General features: G+C 45.4%; 1 protein-coding gene across 4 annotated transcripts; it reads right to left on the bottom strand.

The window, feature by feature from the left end:
• Positions 1-489: 489 nt before the first annotated feature.
• Positions 490-20,982, bottom strand: LOC127326298 (uncharacterized). 4 transcript variants are annotated; one of them, XM_051353153.2, is made up of 16 exons: positions 20,821-20,982; positions 17,198-17,337; positions 15,233-15,362; positions 14,529-14,787; positions 14,196-14,427; positions 13,947-14,097; positions 13,670-13,870; positions 11,164-11,307; positions 10,988-11,011; positions 10,856-10,920; positions 4,916-4,970; positions 1,597-1,986; positions 1,363-1,500; positions 1,069-1,226; positions 853-921; positions 490-763 (listed from the first exon to the last, which is right to left on the bottom strand). In XM_051353153.2, the coding sequence occupies exons 3-16, from the start codon at positions 15,347-15,349 to the stop codon at positions 715-717; spliced, it is 2,052 nt and encodes a 683-aa protein (XP_051209113.1). In that variant the 5' UTR covers positions 15,350-15,362; positions 17,198-17,337; positions 20,821-20,982; the 3' UTR covers positions 490-714. The 4 variants fall into 4 exon arrangements, with proteins under 4 accessions (XP_051209113.1, XP_051209115.1, XP_051209114.1 ...); XM_051353155.2 differs by having other exon boundaries at positions 10,988-11,008; XM_051353154.1 differs by lacking the exon at positions 17,198-17,337 and having other exon boundaries at positions 20,821-20,979.
• Positions 20,983-21,430: the final 448 nt, after the last annotated feature.

The raw sequence follows: 21,430 nt of genomic DNA, 5'->3' as shown, positions 1-21,430 counted from the left end.
ACAAACGAGGACCGCACGCCGCTGCCCGCAGGAGCCCGCACATCCCTTCCGCCCGAGCCCCATGGGGCCCGATCGGACTGAACGGCGCCGCTGCTGCATCTTGCGACCGCCGGACCAACTGTGGCCGCCGTCCCCTCGCTACACCGACGCCATGAGAAGAGGCAACGAGCGCCATCATCCCTGTCAACTCGGCGCCTGGAGGGAAGTCCGCCGCCGCCACCACACCGCCCGGGCTTTGCCCGGCGATGCTCCCGGCAGCGGCGGCGGTAGTGAGAACGCAGGAGGGGGCTAGAGGAGTGGTGGGTGAGGCACGCCCCGGCAGCGGCGCGGCGCCGCCACGCGGGGGCGGTTTAGGGTTGGGGCGGTTTCCCGCCTGTTTAATTCGCCGGTTCTACGCAGAAAATAAATGAATTAAGTGCAGAGCAAATTGTACTACGTAAGAGCACAATTAAAACGGTGAAATTACGGTTTTCACACGGTACATTCCAATGCACGAAGAATGTGGTGACGCACAAAAAAAAGTAGACAATGTTAACATTAATTCTTTGGTTCCGTTATTACCAAGATGATGGTATCCACGAATATTCCAATGCGCACTGCATACATGATGACTGATACCAGACGATCCACGAAGGATGGTATCATACAGTGTACCGAGTGAACGTCAAAAGCAGCCGCTGTCACCTTCATTAGATGATGGATCTTCGTGGATGATTAATCGATTTCCATGATTGCAATTCCCTCGTCACACGCGATGGCGAGGCTACACGCATATGATGCTCTGGTTAGAGACGGAATCTAGAAAATTAAATGATGGGGGGCGACTACACAATTCGTGGGAGATTCATTTACCTTTTAGTCATTTTAATGCATGCGAAGCCCTTGACACGTCCCATATTAAAATTAACCCTATTCTCATACCTGCAAAATTATAAAGCATGGTAGTATTTCCATTGACTGGTTCTAGTACCGTTGATGCATGGCGTCATTATGAAGGAATGAGAAATGCAGTTGCAATGTTTGCCCGAGTGAAAGATGTTGGCTAGCGTAGGGTAATAAAAATGGTACCTGTGAGTTGTTGAGTTACAAAAAGCAACAGTGTGGTCCTCTGACACTGTAAGCAGAATCGGACGACCCGAGGGACCTTCAACCACAGCAATATTACAGCCCCATTTTTGGAGTCCGTTGATAAGTTTGATACATGTATTTGATTGCAAATCCCAGATCTGGTAAAAACATGGAGCTTGAGGCGGCACAACAAAATAATTTACACATGCATCATTAGTAGTAAGTACTATATTTTGCTTCTTTTTTCATGAGCTCTGCATGTGTTGCTATAAAAAAATATTGAAGATGTCATACCTGTGCACTCCCCCTGAACGCACTGTGTGTAACCAAATACTGCAAAGCCCCGCCCGGGCAGAAATAATCAAGAGCCAAAGCAAATCCTTGATCGCACACGAATGAGGCGACGGGAGTAGGAGAATCCATGTTCCAAAACTGTCAATTTCAAGCATCAGTATGACATTATTAGGGAAATTGATATGGAAACTGCTCTTATACTAAAAAAAAATCTACACCAACTAATTAATAAACCTTTATCGTGGAGTGAAGTGAACAACTAGCAAAAGTGTTTCCCGCAGTCTGCGGGTTGAACTTGGCTTGAACCACACAGTTTGAGTGTCCTTGGAATGTCCTTATGCACTGCCAGCCAGCCTCCCAGTTCCAAAGTTTGATCAGCTCGTCCCAAGATGCCGAGAGCACTAATGGCTCACTAGGGTGAACCGCCAGTGAGGTGACGCGTTCCGCGTGACCTCTAAACTTCTGCAGCTTCTCCATTGTTATGTATGAGTACACGTGGATGTATCCTTGATCATCGCCGGCCACAAAACCCATTAACGGCTCAACGAATTTAGCTGCCCGAATGATTTCTTTACCTCCGAATGTCAGCAGTCCTGTTTTAGCTTGGAATGTCATCACTTTTGTCTGCGAGGAAATGCAAAATGCGTGATCAGCCAAGTACATGTCCTCCTACTCTATATTTTAAAGCAATATGTAAATTTCTCAAGTGTCTCCATGAGCCGCACCGCCCTGTCGTCATCTTCAAAAACCCCGGCCCTCGAGCGCTGTGCCTACTGAGCAGCGGGCATTCAAGACTGCCGGGCCACTTGGGACACGGTACGAGGGCATCTCCAGCCCCAGTCCGTTTTGATCCGTGCGGACAGGCAGGCCAAAAAAAAAAAAAACTCCAGCGGGACACCGCCCCGTCGCGTCGTTCGCGCAGGTCCCCAGGGCGCCCAAGCGCAGCTAGTTCTGTCCCAGCCGACGCTGATGCCGACGAAGGAGGAAGAGAGCGTGCCACGGCTCGCTGCCTCTTCCGGAGTATCTCTACCGCCTCCTCATAAGCGCCCGCGACTGCCAGTACAGTAGCCATGTCCCGATAAGCGCAGCTCCTCACTGCGCCCCTGCCGCGCGGCCAGGTCGTCCTTCTCCTGGACGGCCGCTGCCGCCTCGCACGCCCGCGCAACCTCGCCGCTCCATCCTCCGGCTCCGCGCCCCAACACGCGCTCGGGCACGTCCATGAGCAGCAAGAAGCGCCTCCCGATTGGAGCTAGCAGCCAGCACCGGGAGCCTTCATCCCCTTCGATCCAAACTACTAGCTAGCTGTTTCTCGAATCCATCCAGTACTCCTTCAACGGCCGACTGCTGCTCCTTCAACGGCCTGAGATCCGTGGCCACCTTCACCACAGCCTCCTGCGCCGCCGACGGCCTAGCCGCAGTTGCCGTAGGCTACCCTTCCTCCTCCACCGCCGGCGTACCAGCTTCTATGGCCGATGCCGGAGTTCATCGACCTCGTCAGCGACGACGAGCATTAGCCCATAGCTAGGTTTTAGCATGCCTTGCTGGCCATTTTTAAGTCTATTTATGTATTTTTTATTAATGTACATTATGGGTTTATGAATGGGAAAAAAATTATGCGTCAGCCCGCTGTGGACACCCCTAGACGCAAACAGACGCACGGTGAGCGTCCGTTTTGGCGTCCGAAATGCGTCGCTCCGCTGAAGATGCCTTTACTCACGAGGTGTCCGAGCTCATTCAAGGCAAATTCAGGCTCTCATTCAAGACCCCTGCACCTACCCGCATTCATTCGCAGACAAACAGAGGCAAGGATCGCCAATGCCTCAGATCCTTTGCAATTGTGGTTACACCATCTTCTCTATTCGTGTCCTTCAAACCTTGTTCGATAATACCACCGGATCGAATGTTTAGCGGACCCGCCGCTTTTGGAACACATCTCTACCAAAAATAGGTCCCTAATTTTTTTTAGGGTTTTGGATATTTAAAGATATAACCAATTTAAACATACCATAAAAATAAATATGTTTGAAAATATTGTCTCCAAATTGAGCGAAAATTAGAGCCGCACTTACTATCGGCGCACCACCATTTGGTGCGCCGGTGGTACTTTGCTTACCACATGGTGGTGCGCCGGCAGTAAGTGCAGCTCTAATTTATCCCACCACAGCCCCCTGGATCGCCTTTTCAATTTTCGAAAAAATAAAAGAAAATGATAGAAGTTTCAAAAAATAAAATCCTTTGAGATGCCCATGTGTTATGTCACCCAGTTTTAGTGAAAATTTAAAAACATGGATTTCGATATATTATACGTGTCATGTTTCGGTAAAACGAGATTTCTGGTTGCATACGACCTCCGATGAAAAATATTTTTTATATCAAAATGTATCTACGCGAAATTTCCTATTGTCAAACGCGAAATGCCTCCTCCTCCACCTACACCACACCTCCAGCCTCCTCCTCCAGCACCTCCTGCACCGGCGCGGCGACGACAAAATGGCAGCCCGTGGCCACGGTTTTCGAGGATGAGCCCGATCTAGATCTAGATCTAAATCGGATTTTTTTTGAATTTCCAAAAACATTACCGCCGGCGTACCAGGCTGGTGCGCCGGCAATAAATCGTGTTACCGCTGGCGCACCAGCTGGTGCGCCGGCAATAAGACGTTATCACCAGCATGTTACCGCCGGTGGGCGTTGGTGCGCCGGCGATAAGCAAAATAGGTGCGCCGGCAATAGGCCTTTTCCTAGTAGTGGGGGTCTCCTCTGCTGTGCTGCCAGGTATGGGGACACTGGTGGCCAGCCTATAATTTTTTTTTAAAGAAAAAAACCAGAGTAGTCGCGTGCCTGTACTTGCTGCCAAATAAATTGACCACTCGCGTGTGGGTGGACACGCGTCAAGTACGACGATAGCACTGGCGTGATAGTACTGGCGGGCCCCCGAACGCAACTGATAGCTAAAATACACACATGAGCAGTAGCCTTTTCTGTAGTAGTGGGAGGACTATATCCGAGATAGACGACTCCTTGGATGACACTATCATGTTGTTCGGGCAAACGATCCTATATCTTGATGTTAAGGTGGCCCTAATAAAAAGGTAGAAGAAGGAAAGCCCCGAAAAATATAAAATAAGGAAAGTCTCTTGCCTTGGAGAGGTGGCTATAGTATAGCAAACTAAGCTATTCAACCAGATGTTTAGGTCAAACAAGATTCCCGAAGAGTGGAGGAAATGAATAGTAGTACCTATCTTCAAAAATAAAGGGGAAGTTCATATATATACCAATTACTAAGGAATTAAGCTTATGATCCATACTATGAAGCTTTGGGAGAAAGTTGTCGAGTATCGCTTGGGGACAAAGATGAATGTCACTAAAAACCAATTTGGTTTCATGGCTGAGATAGGACTACAGAGACAATTAACTTCCTTTGCCATTTTTTTTGGCACACATCATTAGTAACATTCCATATTTTTGAGTTATTTTCGAAAGAATGGTATAAGTTATAGCTTCTCTTTTTCATTGCACACTGTGCTAGGGATGATAAAGGGATGATATTACACACCTGGTTTCGATGGTTCCAAATAAAGATATTTCCATTGTTACAACCAACCAATATCCTGCACAACACACATAGGGATACTTAAATGTAGAATAATAATATATGATACAAGAGTGTTTACACAATTATTATACCAATTACTCGTTTTCATTTACCACTATATGTTAATTAAATAACTACTCATCCACAGTTACTCCTACCTGAGGAACAAAGTATACCACGTGTATGTAAAAAAATATGAATCATTCGTTGTATGCTCAAGCTTAGATGAATTAAACAAAACTCGTGTATTGTTTTTATATAAATTATTTTACCATGTCTATTCAATGGCAAAACAGACTGCCCCGAGTTTTATAAATGTGGTTGTTTGGGACATAGAGAATTTCATCCTTTGAAAACACTGTGTAGAAATACTATTAAAATATTTAGATTATATACTGGAAATCATATGCATATATTTTGTTGGGATTTATAAATACACCTGGGAAGAAACAAGTGTTAAATGTTTTGGAGATTATTTTGATGTCCAAAATGACAACGTGTATGAAACTAGAGGGAGTATCTCCCATGATTTTTTGTTGATTAGAAGGTTAGAAAGTATATATTTTTCAACTGTGTTGATGTTTGTTGACTTGACTTTGTTGATGTTTTTTGTGAAGTGCATATTGCATTTATTAAATAACTATCTATGATTTAGTAGATAATTATGCCAACGATTTTTGTTTTATATTATTTATATATGGAAGGGGAGGGCGTTTTGGTGCTTGAGCGCATATGCTCCTTATACCTGGACCGCACTTCCTTACGTGGGGCATGTGCTGAACTTATTTTAGTTGCAGATATGCACGACCGGACAATTTATGATTTTAGTTGCTTTTTATGGATATACTATAGGCTAGCTCCAATTGCTAAATTTCAGTGAATTCGTATGGTGTGACCACAATTTCCACCGTGCATGGAATGTTTTTTGATTTTATATTTTAAGTATAACAACTTTTACAAGAAAATGGTGTTTCCGTACTTAATTAGTAATTTTCTAATTTTACATAAATTTATGTAAAAGTGGTTTTAACAAATGCATCCAATAGATAATGACATGTGTTCTAGGTGCCATTTCGTTTATGCATGATGTGTATATTATTTTCATATTGTTTCAGTTCAATTTACTTATCTTGTATTCCACATATGATGTTATCACATATGTGGAAATTAGAAGAATACATTATGTGATATGAGAAGCAGCGGATTGTTCAACAGTTCAAGAAAATATCATGCATTGAGAAGAAAGGACTCCTCATATGAGAACTAGATCACCAGCAGGTGGGAGATGGAAGGGTCAGCCCTTGAGTAGTTAAGCCGACCCTTATGATTACCCCTTTTATTTTCAGTACCAATGGTTTACTAAATATATAAATGTGTTATGACAAAAAAGGGTTTATACATGTGTGCAGTCCCAAATATATTAATTTAACCGAGGATTGTCGACCCATGCAAAGTTAATGTGTGAGGATGGCTTGGATCTAGAAGATTAGAGACAGTTTCCAAGTCCTTTAAGTTGTTTGAAGAATCACACCAAGAATAGGAATAATCATAGTATGAAAGAGGGATAAGATACCTGATCTGGTAGATGAAACTTGGTGCTCAGTTAGAACTAAATCATTTACCAACATATATCCATTTATAAGCTTGAAGCCATAATTACCGAGATTGTACTCTGACGTGAGGTCTAGAAACTTTGCTTGGTTAATTTTCTTTAGGCTCCTAGAGCTTCAATGGACTTGCTTTTAAGGTTTTGCTACAAAAATAGCCTCTCAAAGAATCATATCCTAAAGGCTTGCCATGGGTGCTATGCTTTTCAATTAGGCGTTGATGGTGTATAATTCATTCCTTCTAGGATTCACTCATTCTTTTGTTCGACAATTATATTTTTTGTTCTCGGTTATACTAATTTGATTGGGTGGTACCTGGATTCGGTTATGGACTTGTTCATTTCATGAGCACCGGTCACGGTTCGCTTCACATGTTTCCTGGACTGGTTTCCTTCGAATGGTGAAACTTGATTTTTGAAACCTCGCTAGCATCTGGTCTCCAGTCGGCAATACGGGAAAATGGTTCTCGAAATGGATGTACAAAGTAAGTCGTCAATCCTTGTGTGACTGTGCTTGTTTAAGAGCAATCGACTATGAGAAAATCAGATAGTTGAGGCTAATCCTAGGGTGAATGATATGGAACACAACGCCTTTGATTATAAATCTTGTTGAGAAACTATGGTTTTATATTGGCTGCATATAAGACACTAGTCAGTGAAATCGTAGCTTCATCGGTTTGAACTTTGGGTTATTCATCTAACCTCTCACGCTTATTGTTCTTGAGTCCCATCTTAAGAGTGGAAAAGTTTGTGATCGCGAGTGAGGTTTAGTTGAGAGTCAAGCAAGTGCATCTTTGAGCCTAGAGATGATGATATATTTCTATTGAATAACCATCTCCTAGTTGTCTAGGAGTCGATTAGTAGCTTCCATTTGTGTGGATCCTCCTTAAGATGTTTGTGAAGATCCGAGGATCACCTCAAGATACACCATTAGTGATTAGGTAAGTTCCTTTTGAACTTAGCTCAAACAGAAGAATGTGAAATCCAAGTGATTTCAATGCTACGTGCCTAAGCCTCAACAATAGAGACATGGAGTTGCACCAATCACGGGAACCTACAGATTGATCCGGTGTCTTAGGTTCTAACTCGTTACTATAACTTTCATGTTTTACGTTGTTTTTAGTTGGGTTAGTCCTTGCAAGTTCATTTATTGCTTCCGTTTTAGTTAGCTCTAAATTTCTAAGATTTTGATAGTATCCTCTTCATCAAGGCCAATCGATAGACCTCAGTCTTTCAAGTTCCTTTGACATATCCCTTTCATCCTGGTACTTCAAGAGAAGCGAATCTGGATCCAGAGACATGAGCTAAAGTATTTTCTCTCAAATATAGAAGGGAAAATCAATCTATTCGACCACGTCCATACTAGTTCATCGTGATCAACATCTCCGCGAGTATACACACATCTCCACCACCGTTTTTAACACCTCTATAAATTACTTACTGTTATTTGGCACCTCTCCTAAACTCATCTCCGGAATTACCAATATTTGGTAATCTTACTCTACGCTATTTATAATCTTAACCATTTAATTCATACCGTGATTTCTTCTTTATCCCCATATTCAAGTATTTCATTGTTGATTGTGACTTTTATAGTAATTTATTTAGTTCTCTGTGGCACAAAAAATCTCAAGTGAAAGTTAAGAACATGATTAGAAATAAGTGGTTGAGTATACTCTCATACTTACGAGTAGCCATTTTTTAATAGACATAGATTATGGAGTGTTAATTAATGGTTGTTGGTTAAAGCATAGATTGTGGCGTGTTAATTAGTGGGTTTTTTAAAAAGCAGTCATACAGTCTCCTACCCTATTTTGATTTCCATATAGTATTTCACGGTGATGTATTAAAATATATATGGTTGTCTCGGGAAATGTGACCTACTCCTATGATAGGATTGAGGTGGACAAAATTCGTTCAGACCTTCAACAAGGACTTGACTCACGACTGCGAGTCGTGTGAAACTTCACCGATGTCGAGACTAGAGCATTTTGTAAGTAACCAATTTCTCACGGCCGACAATACCATGTGCTATTTATACACGATTTCTTCCTGTCCAAAATGAATATTATTTTTTGACGATTTTATTTATACCAGCCATGAATAAAAAGGCCAACTCAAGAAAAGTTCTTATTTGTAGTAAAACACACTATGAGTAATGTTTTGGATATACCCTGTGCTGACTTTTCCTGTAATCGGGGTCAACTTGACTTTGGTTCAAATGATTTGCACATATACAGCTCGGCCTTGGCTTGATGGCTATGACGCTGTCGTCAGGGTCGAGCGTTGCATGTGTTGGTCCTAGTGATCGGTGGCTATCCCGCTGGCCTCAAACGGATCAACACCGGATGCACCCCAGAGATTGACGTTGTCCTCGCGCCGAAGCCCTGCAATTGAAAGCTGTCCCTCATGACGGCCAGCGGCGAGTGTGCTGAGGACATGTGATCCTCTTCGCCTGGAGCAGGTGGTCTTCCAGCCGGCTTTACCGGGGGATTGATTGGCTTAAGATGAGTACCTCTCCACACAATGGGTGAATCTGCCTGTGTGGTTTCGAGGAGGCACATCTCAAGGACCTACTTTTGTCGGTACCATCCGGTACGTCAACCATGGCACCTTTTGCTGCGATTACGGTGGTATTGACAATGATGGAAATATCAAGATGGTTGCATTGTTCACTTCGAGTTTGGGATTTCAAGGGATGACAGCGGCGAGATTTTAGATGTGGTGAAGACTATCAGCCGGATGATCGGTGTTTTGTAACATGCTAGGCAAGCGGGGACGGCAACACAATGGGGCTTCGTTCTTGGTGGTGTTCTCTGGGCCCCAAGTTTCGGCTTCTGGGGTTAAAACCCTAGGTCTGACCTTCACTGGTTGTACCTGGCAATGGCGGATCTATATATTCATCTCCTTGTTGAAGGTATTGTCTGGAGTTTATTCAAACTTTCTTCGGGATGGCACTGTTTCCTTCTTGAAGGCGTCGTTCTTGGAGAACCTTTTTGGAAACTCAAGTGTGGCTTTTGGTGGTGGTAGTTCATGTTGCTTCGCTGATCAGTTCGGCGGGGATTTTTTCTTTCACTTTTTTTTGGATGTGTGCATCCTTGATGTCTATTTTGATATTATGTTGTTGCAGAGGCTGGGTGTAATTGATATTTCTTGATATTAATATATTCCTTTTATCAAAAAAAAATACACCTCATCCAGTCAACCCCTAAGGGGTTGTTTGGATATGTGATTTATCCAGAACGCATTCTCCATCATCCCGATTAACCGCCTAACAAACTAAAACTTTGTTTGTTTCGTTTCCGTAAACTGTGGATATATAAAACCGGGTTCTCCAAAACCCAGATTTCCGAGGTTATGGAAAAACGACTATTTGGCGTTTTTTGCAAAAACGCGATCCTAGCATACGAGTACAACTGATTTTTTTGCCGCCCCGCATTTTGCTCAACAAACTCGCTGGCAGCCGCCAGTCCTGCTGTCGCCGCCGCTGCAGCAGCCGCTAGCGACGCGGCCAACACGAGCTTGCTCATCGGGCCAAGCCGCATGCCAGCGGATGCTGGCCAAAACGTAGCTGCGCCCGCCTCTCCACCGTATGGAGTGCTGCTTCTGGTTTTGTTGTTGCATCGTCCGCATCCTGCGTGTAGTTGCTGCGTCCTGCGTGTGCTCTGCTCTGGTTGTGGTACTACTTGCTCGGTGCTCATGATCCTCGTCCGTCGGCTCGTCGAACCCGCCAAGGCGACAACAGGCTTGCCACTTCGCACGAGTCACCATGAAGGATGGAAACAACATGTGCGTAGTCGCAGCCGTCGACGACGCGCTGGGCAGCGACGGCCGCCTTGAGCGTCTTGCTTGCTGCCGCTGCTCGGCGAGGCCTTCTTGGCTTCTCGCTCTTAATTCTCCTCTTGTGTGCCGCTGCCGCCTTGCGCACATCCCCGCATCTCTGTTTTTTTTTAGAAACGGTTTTAAAATTTTCTAACCCAAACATAGTTTTCCGTGAACCAATTCTTGACGGAAAAGTTCGTAAAACTGGGTTTTCTAAAAATTAGCCTAAAACTCATTTTGGGAGAACTGATAGCCAATACTCCGTATCCAAACAACCACTAAGAGCGATCCAGCTAGCAATCTAAAAAAAAAGGAGATGCAACTTGTAGTCTAGGATGGTATCCCAATAAAAAACGTGGTGCAAGTGATATTTATGTATATATGTTAAATTACTATAGAAAAGTTTTGCTAAAATATCTGCTTAGATGACAGGAAAATCGTAAAGTAAAGACCTGGTATAGGCATCAACTTACCAGGGCTTTGTTGAATGTGTATCTATTGCAGTATTGTATCCCGAACTCTCCATGGTGTCTATGATCTACAGAAATCGTAGTTTGTAAAGTAGTTCACCACAGAGAAGCAAGATTTATGGAAGAGAGACATACCTTGATTCTCGGTTTAACCGGCTGCTGGATAATAGACACAATAATCACCCGCACCAGTAAGTAAAACAAAAGACCAAACAAAGCAACAAATATCAGGCCTTATCCAGATGCACGTACGTATGATTGACCAATAGCATCTCAAGTTAAAGTTGGTTTGTCTATAAGACAAAACGGACCTGAAAGGTTGGCGTGTTACCAGCAGTCGTTATTGTTGCTTCGTGCACCCTACCATTATTGTCAGTTACATGGAGTGGGTAAGAGATCGATTTGCTTTCCAGGTTATGCAGCATCTCATTCTCATTGCAAATGCAAGGGCACAACTACAAGACGATTCCAAAAGAGCTGTTAATTAGCGTACATGCGCATACAGACAGAAGTACAAGCATATATGTATAAAAAAAATTATCCTGTACCTACATGTATAAATTTTACAGCTTCTGCTTGGGAATTTGCACTACAGAAACATAAATAAATTAATTCCATATTTGCACAGGAAGCTACCGTCTTTTACCGTTGGCCACTGCTTGCCATAGTATATATGATACGAGTCATACGACTTTGCTATCATGGAAAAAGAATCGTGGTGTTTCGGCTCCTTTGTCCGTCTAATTTTGATATTTGCACCACAAAAGTTGCCAAGACGATATGTGCTAAAATCAATTACTAGAGACATATATACGTGCGCAGAATCAATTACTTATCGAGCATGCAGCTAGATGCAGAAATTTGGGTACTCCCTCTATTTTAGTTTACTTTTTTTTTTCGATAAAGGGAATATATTAATATCAGAAGATACCAATTACACCCAGCCTCTGCAACAACGCAATGTCCTAATAATATTACGGCTGCACACAGCCAAAAAAGAGAAAAAGGAAACTAAGAAATAAAAGTACCACTACAACATCCCAGCCCTAGCAACAGTAATACATCCACCACCAAGACAACACCTGAAATTCAGACTCTTCAAAAGCAACGCCTCCAAGAAGGGAACAGTGCATCAGCGCCGTCGTCGCCCGGTCAAAGATCTTAGGTTTTCACCCTGAAGATAGTCTCCGCTCTCAAAACAATGCCTTCAACAAGGACATTGTCAGGCACAACCAGTTAAGGCCAGACCTTGGGTTTTCACCCTGAAAGGTATGACTCCGAACTTCACATGTGCTGCCGCCCCCACTTTCATACCACTGTTGCGAAGTCCGGAACACCAAGCAAACCCCTCAACAGCGCAAAGACTTGAACCTCCATTAGCTAGTCCTCCAAATCCGGCCTTCATGATATTCTCTTCTTCTGACTTCACCATGGATCAGCTGTCACTTGGTGTCAACACAGAAAAGAGCTTCGCGCAGCACCCTCCAAAACCAAACGGTCGGAATAAAAGCATGGGCGCGCACGACCGAATACCACCGATCCAGCAAACTACAGGCAATAGAAGCACTGTTACATTCGCCAGCGGCGCCTTCCGGAACTCAACACTCTGGCCAGATCATGAAGGGCTGGCCTCCGGCAGGTCTTCATCTTCGCCCAAGACAGACCCTAGGACCGCCGCCTTTATTCAGGTCGGGCCCCCACGCCGGCGACCATCCCAGGCTGGCCATGGTTGCCGCCGGAGACACCAAGCAGATCACGTAGTCCGAAGACACCGCACACGCCTGGTCACCGCCGCAGCCGAAAGCCAGCCCTCCACCGCCGGCCGCCAAGAGGCGAGGAGAAGGGGACCTAGGGTTTCCCCTTGCAGCCCGCCCCCACCCCTCCCTCCGCCGCCGGCAGGGCACTCCACCACCTCGTCGTCCGTCATGGCGTCCCCGAGCCAAGGCCAGGCGCCGCCATCGAGGTCCCCGACGAAAGGGCCGCGCTCCGGCCCGAGGAAGACGACCCACGCCCGACCTCCTCGCGCGAGATGACGGTGCATCCCCGCCGCCGCCACCGCCGGCCGGCCTTTGCCAGACCGCGCCCCCTGGCGGCGGCGAGGGAGGGGAGGGGGAGAGGGGGAGGCGGCGACGGCGGGGTAGAGTTCCCCCCGGCCGCCACGCGGGGGTGGCTCAGGAGGAGGACGGGGGCGGCTCGGGAGGATGCCACCAGAATCCATGTGCCCTTTTATTTTAGTTTACTAGTCCTGCACGTACCTAGATCGTCAATTTGATCTATATAATATAAATTATATAACATAAAAATTATACCATTAGAAAGTATAAAAACTAAAGTTTCTAAGAGATATATTTTTGCAAATATATATCTTATGTTAAATTGGTCAAATTAATAACTTAGCAATACGTGTACGACTAGTAAACTAAAACGGAGGGAATATTGATTTGCCTGTATTGCCTCACAATCGCAGTGTACAATGGGCCGCCCGCCCATGGATGCAAGCGTTTGAATTGAGCGGGGCATGTACCGGCACCTGGTAGGCAACAAACGGACTCTCCATAATCAGGTTTAATTTTACAGTTTTGTTCTCTCCATCGGCGTGCGAGTCTCCATCAGCGATATGGAGTATAAAGTAAGGAGTAAGGCACTAAGGTGGGATTCGAAGTTTGATACCGTGCCAACCGTGGACATCACTACAACAGTGGTCACAGTTTTGTTAACACGTGATAACGAAAGGTACTATACTTTCTCGTCTCACGTGTAAACAGTTATTCGATATGGGCAAAAAAATAAGAGAAATTATGCCATTAGAGATCGCACCTGGTGGTCCAAGCCATTTTTTAGTGCCTCAAAAATCTGGATTCCATACTCTGTCTGATTTAGATTACTGACGATTGCACCAATACTTGGCCTTTTGCGTCGATCTTTCTCAACACAACTTAGAGCTATTTCGATGCAACTCCTTGTTTGTATAGAATACGCATGTGGCCCTTGTAGCCTACTCATCCAGTTCATGTGTACCTAAAAATTAAAACAACAACAACAACGTCATAAATGTGTAACATTGATATCGATAAAAGGCAACACTTTGTCTTACGAGATCAGCAAACTCTTGGGAAGACATTTCATCAATTGTGAAGTAGGCTTCTTGTCCCATCATTATCTTTATGACCAGGACACCCAAGCTGAATATATCAAACTTAGTTGAGATCAAACCTCCGTTTATGTACTCTGGTGGTATGTACCCACTGCATGAGAAATGATACATGTTAATGTGTGATACTATTCGGGCAATGCAGCCTTTATCGTACAATTTGTTTAGCTCCACATGAAAATATTGGCTTACAGTGTTCCTAGATTACTGTTTGTCTTTCCTGTTTTTTCTTCCAAAAACAGCCTTGACACGCCGAAATCTGCGATTTTTGGTGACATGTTCTCGTCCAACAATACATTGGCTGGTTTTAAATCTAAATGAAACATTGGATCAGGTTTTAATTTCTCATGAAGGTATTCCAAGCCCTCGCATATCCCCTTAATTATTGCATAGCGTGTATGCCAATTACATGCATTAGATTCATCTGCATCAACAAACAAAGAGCATCCACAAGTTTGTGGCAGTTAAATTAGTTAAGTATTAACTTATTACCTCCTAATACAAGTAGAGCGCCACATATCATACCATAAATAAAATTATCAAGGCTTCCGTTGCACATATACTCGAAGCACAGCATCCTCCTAATCTTTTCAGCAAAAAACATCCTTCCATTAAGAGATACATGTTCTCCCTTGGTTTCATTGCAAGAGCCAACTAACCGGACAACATTTTTGTGCTCTAGAATTGCAAGGTTGCGATACTCCTTTTCAAATTGCTCATCGTCCAAGTCTAAGACGTCTTTAAGCACCTTCACAGCAATCTTTACTCCATCTTTATGCTCTCCCTATTGAACATTCCACATGCATGCTTTAATTTTCTAATTTTAGTGACATAGATAACATGTATAAAGAAGAAAAGAGTATATGCATGATGTAATCGTCCCGATAGATAACTCTACCCCATGTACTAAATCCTTGTTAACCGAAAATGTTGCATACCGAGACCATCAAAGCCACCTCATGATCTTCTGTGTTTTTTATATAGAGGCTCAGAGTAATTGCTTTCGATTACAACATCTAATATTCCAACTTTAACTGATAGCCCAACACTAATTCTAACATAAACCACAAAAGAGTAGACAAATTAAGTTAATAATGGAGTGAATGGTATGATGTTCAGTGTATATATGAAGTGCGAGAGTCAACTCACATGCATATGAAAATGCTTTATCTAACTGTAGGAAATTGTTGGTACAAGTACTAAATGTTACATAATATCTTCAATCATACCAGATAAACATCTCCATATGCACCCCCTCCAAGTTTTCGGTGCTTAGAGAAACCATCTGTAATTTCTTCTAATAGCTCGAGGGACATAAGCTTGGGAACCCCCGTGGCGTTGTCCATGCTACTACCTTCTCTGATAAAAAAAATTGAAAATATATGTTACCTAAGAAAATGGCTAAATGTAGATGCACGCAGAAGCAGGTATAGACACTTGACAGGTGAAAATTGAGCACTTGGAACACACGACATTACTTGAGCATAGCTAACCTAATTGATAGTCCTCTTTCACAAAATCTAATAAGTGCAAAAAATATACTAATACTATCCTCCTCTCCCCGTGCAGCGCCAGCGCCGCTGGTGGAGGCATTCCATTGTCAGGACATCTCCAACGGCCCGACCAATTTCGAGCAAAAAAAGTATCTGTTTTGATTCGTTTGGCTCGGGTCGCGGACACAAAATCGGAGTTATCTGAGCGCTTCTCTTTTTGGGTTGGGGGCTGCCCCAGCTTCCGACTAAAAAAAATTCGATAATTTTTATTGCTACAAAGTTCATCTTACATAGGGCAAAAAAGGGAAAACATGACTAAGACAGATAAAACCCAAGCTTAGGGATTGTTTTAAAGAATTCTAGATAAGTAGGGTTCGCGCGATGCCACCTAATCGTCGTTGCCGAGGTCAATGAAGACCGACGGCTCCCATGCCCAAGGCCAGAATGGCACCGGAGGAGGTCCAGGTGCTGGTGCAGGATGACGTCCATATGGCGGTGGCACATGTGCTGGTGAGGGAGGCGCTGGTGGCGCGCCGCGCATAGGGGTGTGGTGCGGGAGGTGTCACCGGTCAGCCATGCGCTGTGCTGGTGTGGGAGGTGTCACCGGTCAACCATGCGCCAATGTGGATTCATGCGGATGGGTGGCAAGGCCCTCCCACTTAGCGAGCTTGTTGAGCTCAGTCTGGGCCATTGCCAGCTCGAAGGCCTCTTCCTCGGTCAGCTCTAGCGGTTGAATCTCCGGGTTGATGATGGGTAGATCAGGCTGACCCCAGCATTTCCCTCGCCGTCTTCATCCACGTGCCTGGTGTCGTCGTCTAAGAGGCCTCATGGTAGAGGTAGGCCACATCACCTAGGTACCCCGCTCGGTGTCGCGGATCGAACTCCCCTAAGCTGAACGTGTCCTAGTTGTAACTGTCCAACACGAAAGCCCGGGTCCTCATGGAGACTGTAGCACGGGATGAACTGGTAATGGCACATCTCATTGCGCCGCTCACGTCCCTCCCGCGGCACGGGCGGCACAGTCACCCTCCGAGAGTTCGATAGCCCTCCTCCGGGGAGGTTGACATTTGGACACAGCATGGGGTGGCCCGAGTCATAGAGCTTGCGCGCGTGTAGTCGACTAGAACATACCGCTGGTTCCGCTCCTTCTTACTGTCTCTGCGCGACAAGCCGGCCTCATGGTCAATGTTCGTCTTGAGGAACGGTCAGGACTTGCCCATGGCGGTGGTTGGTGGTAGTCTATGGAGGAGTGGAAGATGACAATGACATGGATGTGGGCGAAACTGGGCGCGGCCACTTGGCTCAAAAATCCAGGGCACGTGCCTCACCAGCACTGGCATGTGGAAGCCGAGGTGATGGGCCATTAACACGACGCATAATGGTGCTCTGCCCGCTAGCGCTCACGCGCACAAGGTGAAGCGGGCACGTGACGCTGCTAGGAGAGCCCGAGGAAACGGGCATGGATACGGACACATTTAGGCATGTGTGCACTGTCTATGCATATGTGTTGTTTTGCCAATCACCCTAATTATCCTAATCCTGAATGAAATTGAAAGTGTAAAATGTGGACTGATGTATTATTGTTGGAGAAGGAATAGTTGTGAACTTTTATATTTGGTCATCCCTCTGATAATCGCAGTGAAAGAGTACATGATTTCAGCTGACTAGCTCGCATATGAACAGACTTCAAACCTGACACACCTCTCGAAGGATATTCCTTAGCTTGTTAGATCTGTCAGCTGGTATTCCAAGATTGTTGTTGCAGCGTTGTTTGTGACAACGACTGAATTGGAAGAAGAGCGGCTTGCTGTTTGTTGTTCAGACTTCAGGGCTCTTTAACACTGCAACAAAAAAATAAGGAATCCAAACATCTTAGTTGTTTGTCGAATTTACTCTAAATATGACTCTTTCCAATTAAATTTAGATATCTTGCTAAATAGTTCCTCTGCTGCAAATTAACTGACTCAGATTTATCTAGATTCACATGTATCTATATGCATTTTACTTTGTTCATACACACGAATCTAGAGAGATATGTGACAATTTATTTGCAAGGGAGGTAGTACATGGTGATGTCTTTGTGTTCTCTAGTTTTCTGTTTATGTGTCCTATTCATGCGGTGTTTTGATACTACTAAAAATATATGTTTTTGAGAACTAATCTATGGTTGGATGGTTTGGAGGGCAATGTCACCCTAGCCCACCAAGTATAAATTCATGGTTTGTCACTTTGGTGTCTCATAAGGCGGAATATTCTTTAGTGGGAAGCAAGACGTTTGCGGTAACTTCATCAATATCAAGATCCATCGGCCTAGTTTCTTGGACCTCAGTCTCTCAGAAGTTCTCGTAGGGACATGGTGTGCGTCTGTGGTGAATTCGTTAATCTCAAGACCTGCCGGACCGGTCGGGGTGCTCATAGGAACACACTGTGCTTCCGTGGTGACTTCGTCAATCTCAAGATCCGTTGAACCAGTTTTTTAGACTCAGTCTTTCAGAGGTGCTCATAGGGACATGATGTGCAGATATGCATGGATGTGTTCCTACATGTGAGTGTACATGAGCATATACGTTCCGCCAAAAAAATGCATGTTCCAGTTTCATTTTGTGTATGTAACGTTAGGCATGTGCTTCCATAGACCCCCAAATGTTAAAACAGTGTAAACCACCGAAGAGGTGAAAACGGTTGAGATTGAAGGATACCTGTTCAGAATTAGGTGTAGGATGGCTAAAATTAAATGATACCACGGTACCTCTTTGGGGTTACATTGTTTTAAGATTGGGGGTCTATGGAATACAAGCCGTAACGTACGTTAATCTACTTGAGCTCTCTGCTACCTTGTTACTGCTTGAGGGCAATAGGAACCACAAAGAGTCAAGAATACACGTTGCTAGACGTAATAGACATCCATGTACATGCAGGGACCCACGGCCCGGATGGTCGACTTACTATTTTTCAGTTGGATGGTCGACCAGGATGCACGTACACTACCATGCTCTATAGCGATCAAAGTATCAAACAACGATGAAAAATTCAATTGAACAGCAGAATGGCATCGTGCATGTTAAATTTTTTTTACTGAAAATGACTGGCAAGGTGACTTGGAAAAAAAAGAACTCCGTATTTGCTTGAGAAACAAGAAAGAATCTGGTAAGAGGATGAATCTGGTAGGCGAGGTACCAGTCGCGGGCCCGGACCCGTGACTGGTAGCCAAAATTGACACGTGACTAGTAGAATTTTATGTACTAGTGTATGTGTCCTCTGTGTGCCATGTTTTGATACTACTAAAAATGCATGTTCCACGGAACCAATTTGTAGTTGGATGGTTAGAAGAGCAATGACATCCCCAGTTCAGCAGGTATCAAATCTCGGGTTTGACACTTTAGTATCTCATAAAAGCGAAATATCCTTTAAAGAGAGGCAAGTTGTCTATGGTGACTTCGTCAATCTTACGACCAACCAGACTAGTTTCTTCACGTTAGTCTTCTAGGAGATCCTCATAGGGACATGGTGTGCGCCCGAACGTTTCATGTGCTTACATAAGTGATTGTATGTACGTATTCATAAGGATTTAAGTTTCGGCAAAAAAAGTGCATGTTTCAGTTCCATTTTATGTATGTAACGTTTATTTACTTCAGCTCTCTCCTACTTTGTTGTTCCTGCTTGAGGGCAATAGGAACCATAAAGAGTTAGGGCTCCTTTGATTTATAGGATTTGTAAAGGAATTGTATAGGATTTGGATCCTATGGGAAATTTTCCTATACAAGTTGTTTGATTCATAGGAACACATCCTATATGAACTAATCCTATAGGAATCTTGTAGTACAAATCCTATAGGAAAAAAGCATTTGGTCATACCTCATGGAAAAATTCCTTTGCTACAATCAAACACACTCCATCTTCCCATAGGATTCAAATGGGCATGACATGCCAACCCTATGCTTTTCCTATTTCTATGTTTTTCCTATCCTATGAATCAAAGGAGCCCTTAAGAGCATCTACAGCGGGGCGACGCATTTTTGGTTTTTGCCTTTTCTCGTCCGTTTGCGTTTTGATCCTTCTCCAGCGGGGAGATGCATTCCGGGTTTTTTTTATCCGTTGCGTCCAGAGAGACGTATTTGCTACCCAAATATGCGTCAGCTTTGCGTCTAGCGGACTGACCGCGTTACAGCTTCTCATCCGCATGCATCCGCTCTGTGTCAAAGCTAGCCCATATGTCAGTCACTATTTTACCCCACCTATCTCACTTTCCTCTCTCTCCCGTCTCTCTCTTCTTCTCCTCTCTCCTCAAATCCTCCGACGAGATAGATCGCCATCGGAACCGCTCGTGCCTCCGAGCTCCGATGGGGCGCGGCCGCGAGCAGCGATAGTCTGCAACGGTGAGGCGCGGCGAGAGCCCAAGCGAGTTGCTGGCGCGGTAGTGGTTATCAACGGCGACAGGGTCGGCAGGAGGGCAGCGCGGCCTGCACGTTCCCTCGAGGAGAGGTCGAAGGCGGCGCCCGAGTCGTCGGCTGCGACCACGACGACGGGGCCCGAGCGGTCGCCGGTGAAGCCGACCAGGTACAGGCAGGGAGCCACGTCTGGCGAGCCCAGACGCGCCAGGCGGGACCGCTCCACAGCCGCTCCTAGAGGCGCGCGTCTCCGTCGCTTCCGCCTCCAAGGCGCGACTCCAGTCGGAGGTAGCCATCGCCGCCGGCGAAGCGGTCGCAGGACCAGCGCCTCGACGCGCGGCCTCCTGCCCGCAGCGGAAGCCTCGAGTGCCTTCGAGGCCGTGCGGCTGTGCGTGTCTCCCTTGCCTCCGCCTCCAAGGCGTGACCCCGGTCGGAGGTCGCTGTCGCCGGCGGCGAAGCAGTCGCAGGACCAGCGCCTCGACTCCCGCGAGGCCGTGCGGCTGCATGCCGACGCCGCGGCGTGCGCAGGATGCACCTCCCCAGCCATCGATATCGATGCCCGGATGGTCGACTGACTATTTTTCAGTTGGATGGTCGCCCAGGATGCACACTATCATGCTTGCTCTAGTGATCAATGTATCAAACAGGATCAAAGTATACAATTCAAAATTTGAACTGCAAATGACCGGCGAGGTGGAGCGACAAGGCGCACCCCATCCTTCGTCCATAAACAAAACGAAGTTCACATAGTCTCACACAACTATGCGATAGAAGGCCCAGATCTAACAACTCGCTGGAGACGGATTGGTTGCGGCAGAAATCTTGAAAAAAAAAGAACTCCCTATTTGCTTGAGAAACTAGAAGGAATCTACTAAGAAGAAAGATGCATTGATCTAACCAGCTTGTAGGCGGGAGATGGATAGCAAGAGAGCGAACCTGAAGATCGATGGCTGCAGGAAGAAGTGTTACGCTCTCTGATATTGATACAAGGTTTGGCTTGGATCTCAATTCTCAAGTCTATATTCAAGCGAGAGAGAAAGGGTAAGATGTCTCCGGTTCATTCGTTCAGTCGCGTGTCTATCCTGTTCAAAGATCCTGTTACAGGCGTGTGGCTCATATAGCCTCAGCTGCGTCAAGTTTTCCACAGTCGCGTGCGGAGTTGGGCTTCACCGCTCGTTCGGGTCGTGCGGCGGTCGTCGTAGCAGGTTAGAAGTTCCTTTCAGCTATTTGGCGACGACGAAGACGATGACCCAGGGAGGGGCGACGGGCTTCAACTTCAACTACGGCTATCCGAAAGGATAATTGCCTCGGCACCGGGCCCCAGGCCGAGCCGACGATATCCGCTGCGCTCAACGCCACGCGCAGGGACGATGGTGTACAGGTTAAGTGTACGTTTGGTTCTAACCTGACGCCGGACTTACCAAATAGATAACTGTGGAAAGTCAGAAATTACGCCATGTCCAGGCTAAGTACCTGTCGATGCGAAAACGGTTGTTCAAGGACGAGCTCTCTATGGTTCTCTATAGGGCAAATTGGAAATCACAGT

This window comes from Lolium perenne, chromosome 5 (genome assembly GCF_019359855.2).
Source record: "Lolium perenne isolate Kyuss_39 chromosome 5, Kyuss_2.0, whole genome shotgun sequence".
Classification (NCBI taxonomy): domain Eukaryota; kingdom Viridiplantae; phylum Streptophyta; class Magnoliopsida; order Poales; family Poaceae; genus Lolium; species Lolium perenne.
Note: the sequence above shows the minus strand (reverse complement) of the source record. Positions and strands in the feature narration are given on the sequence as shown.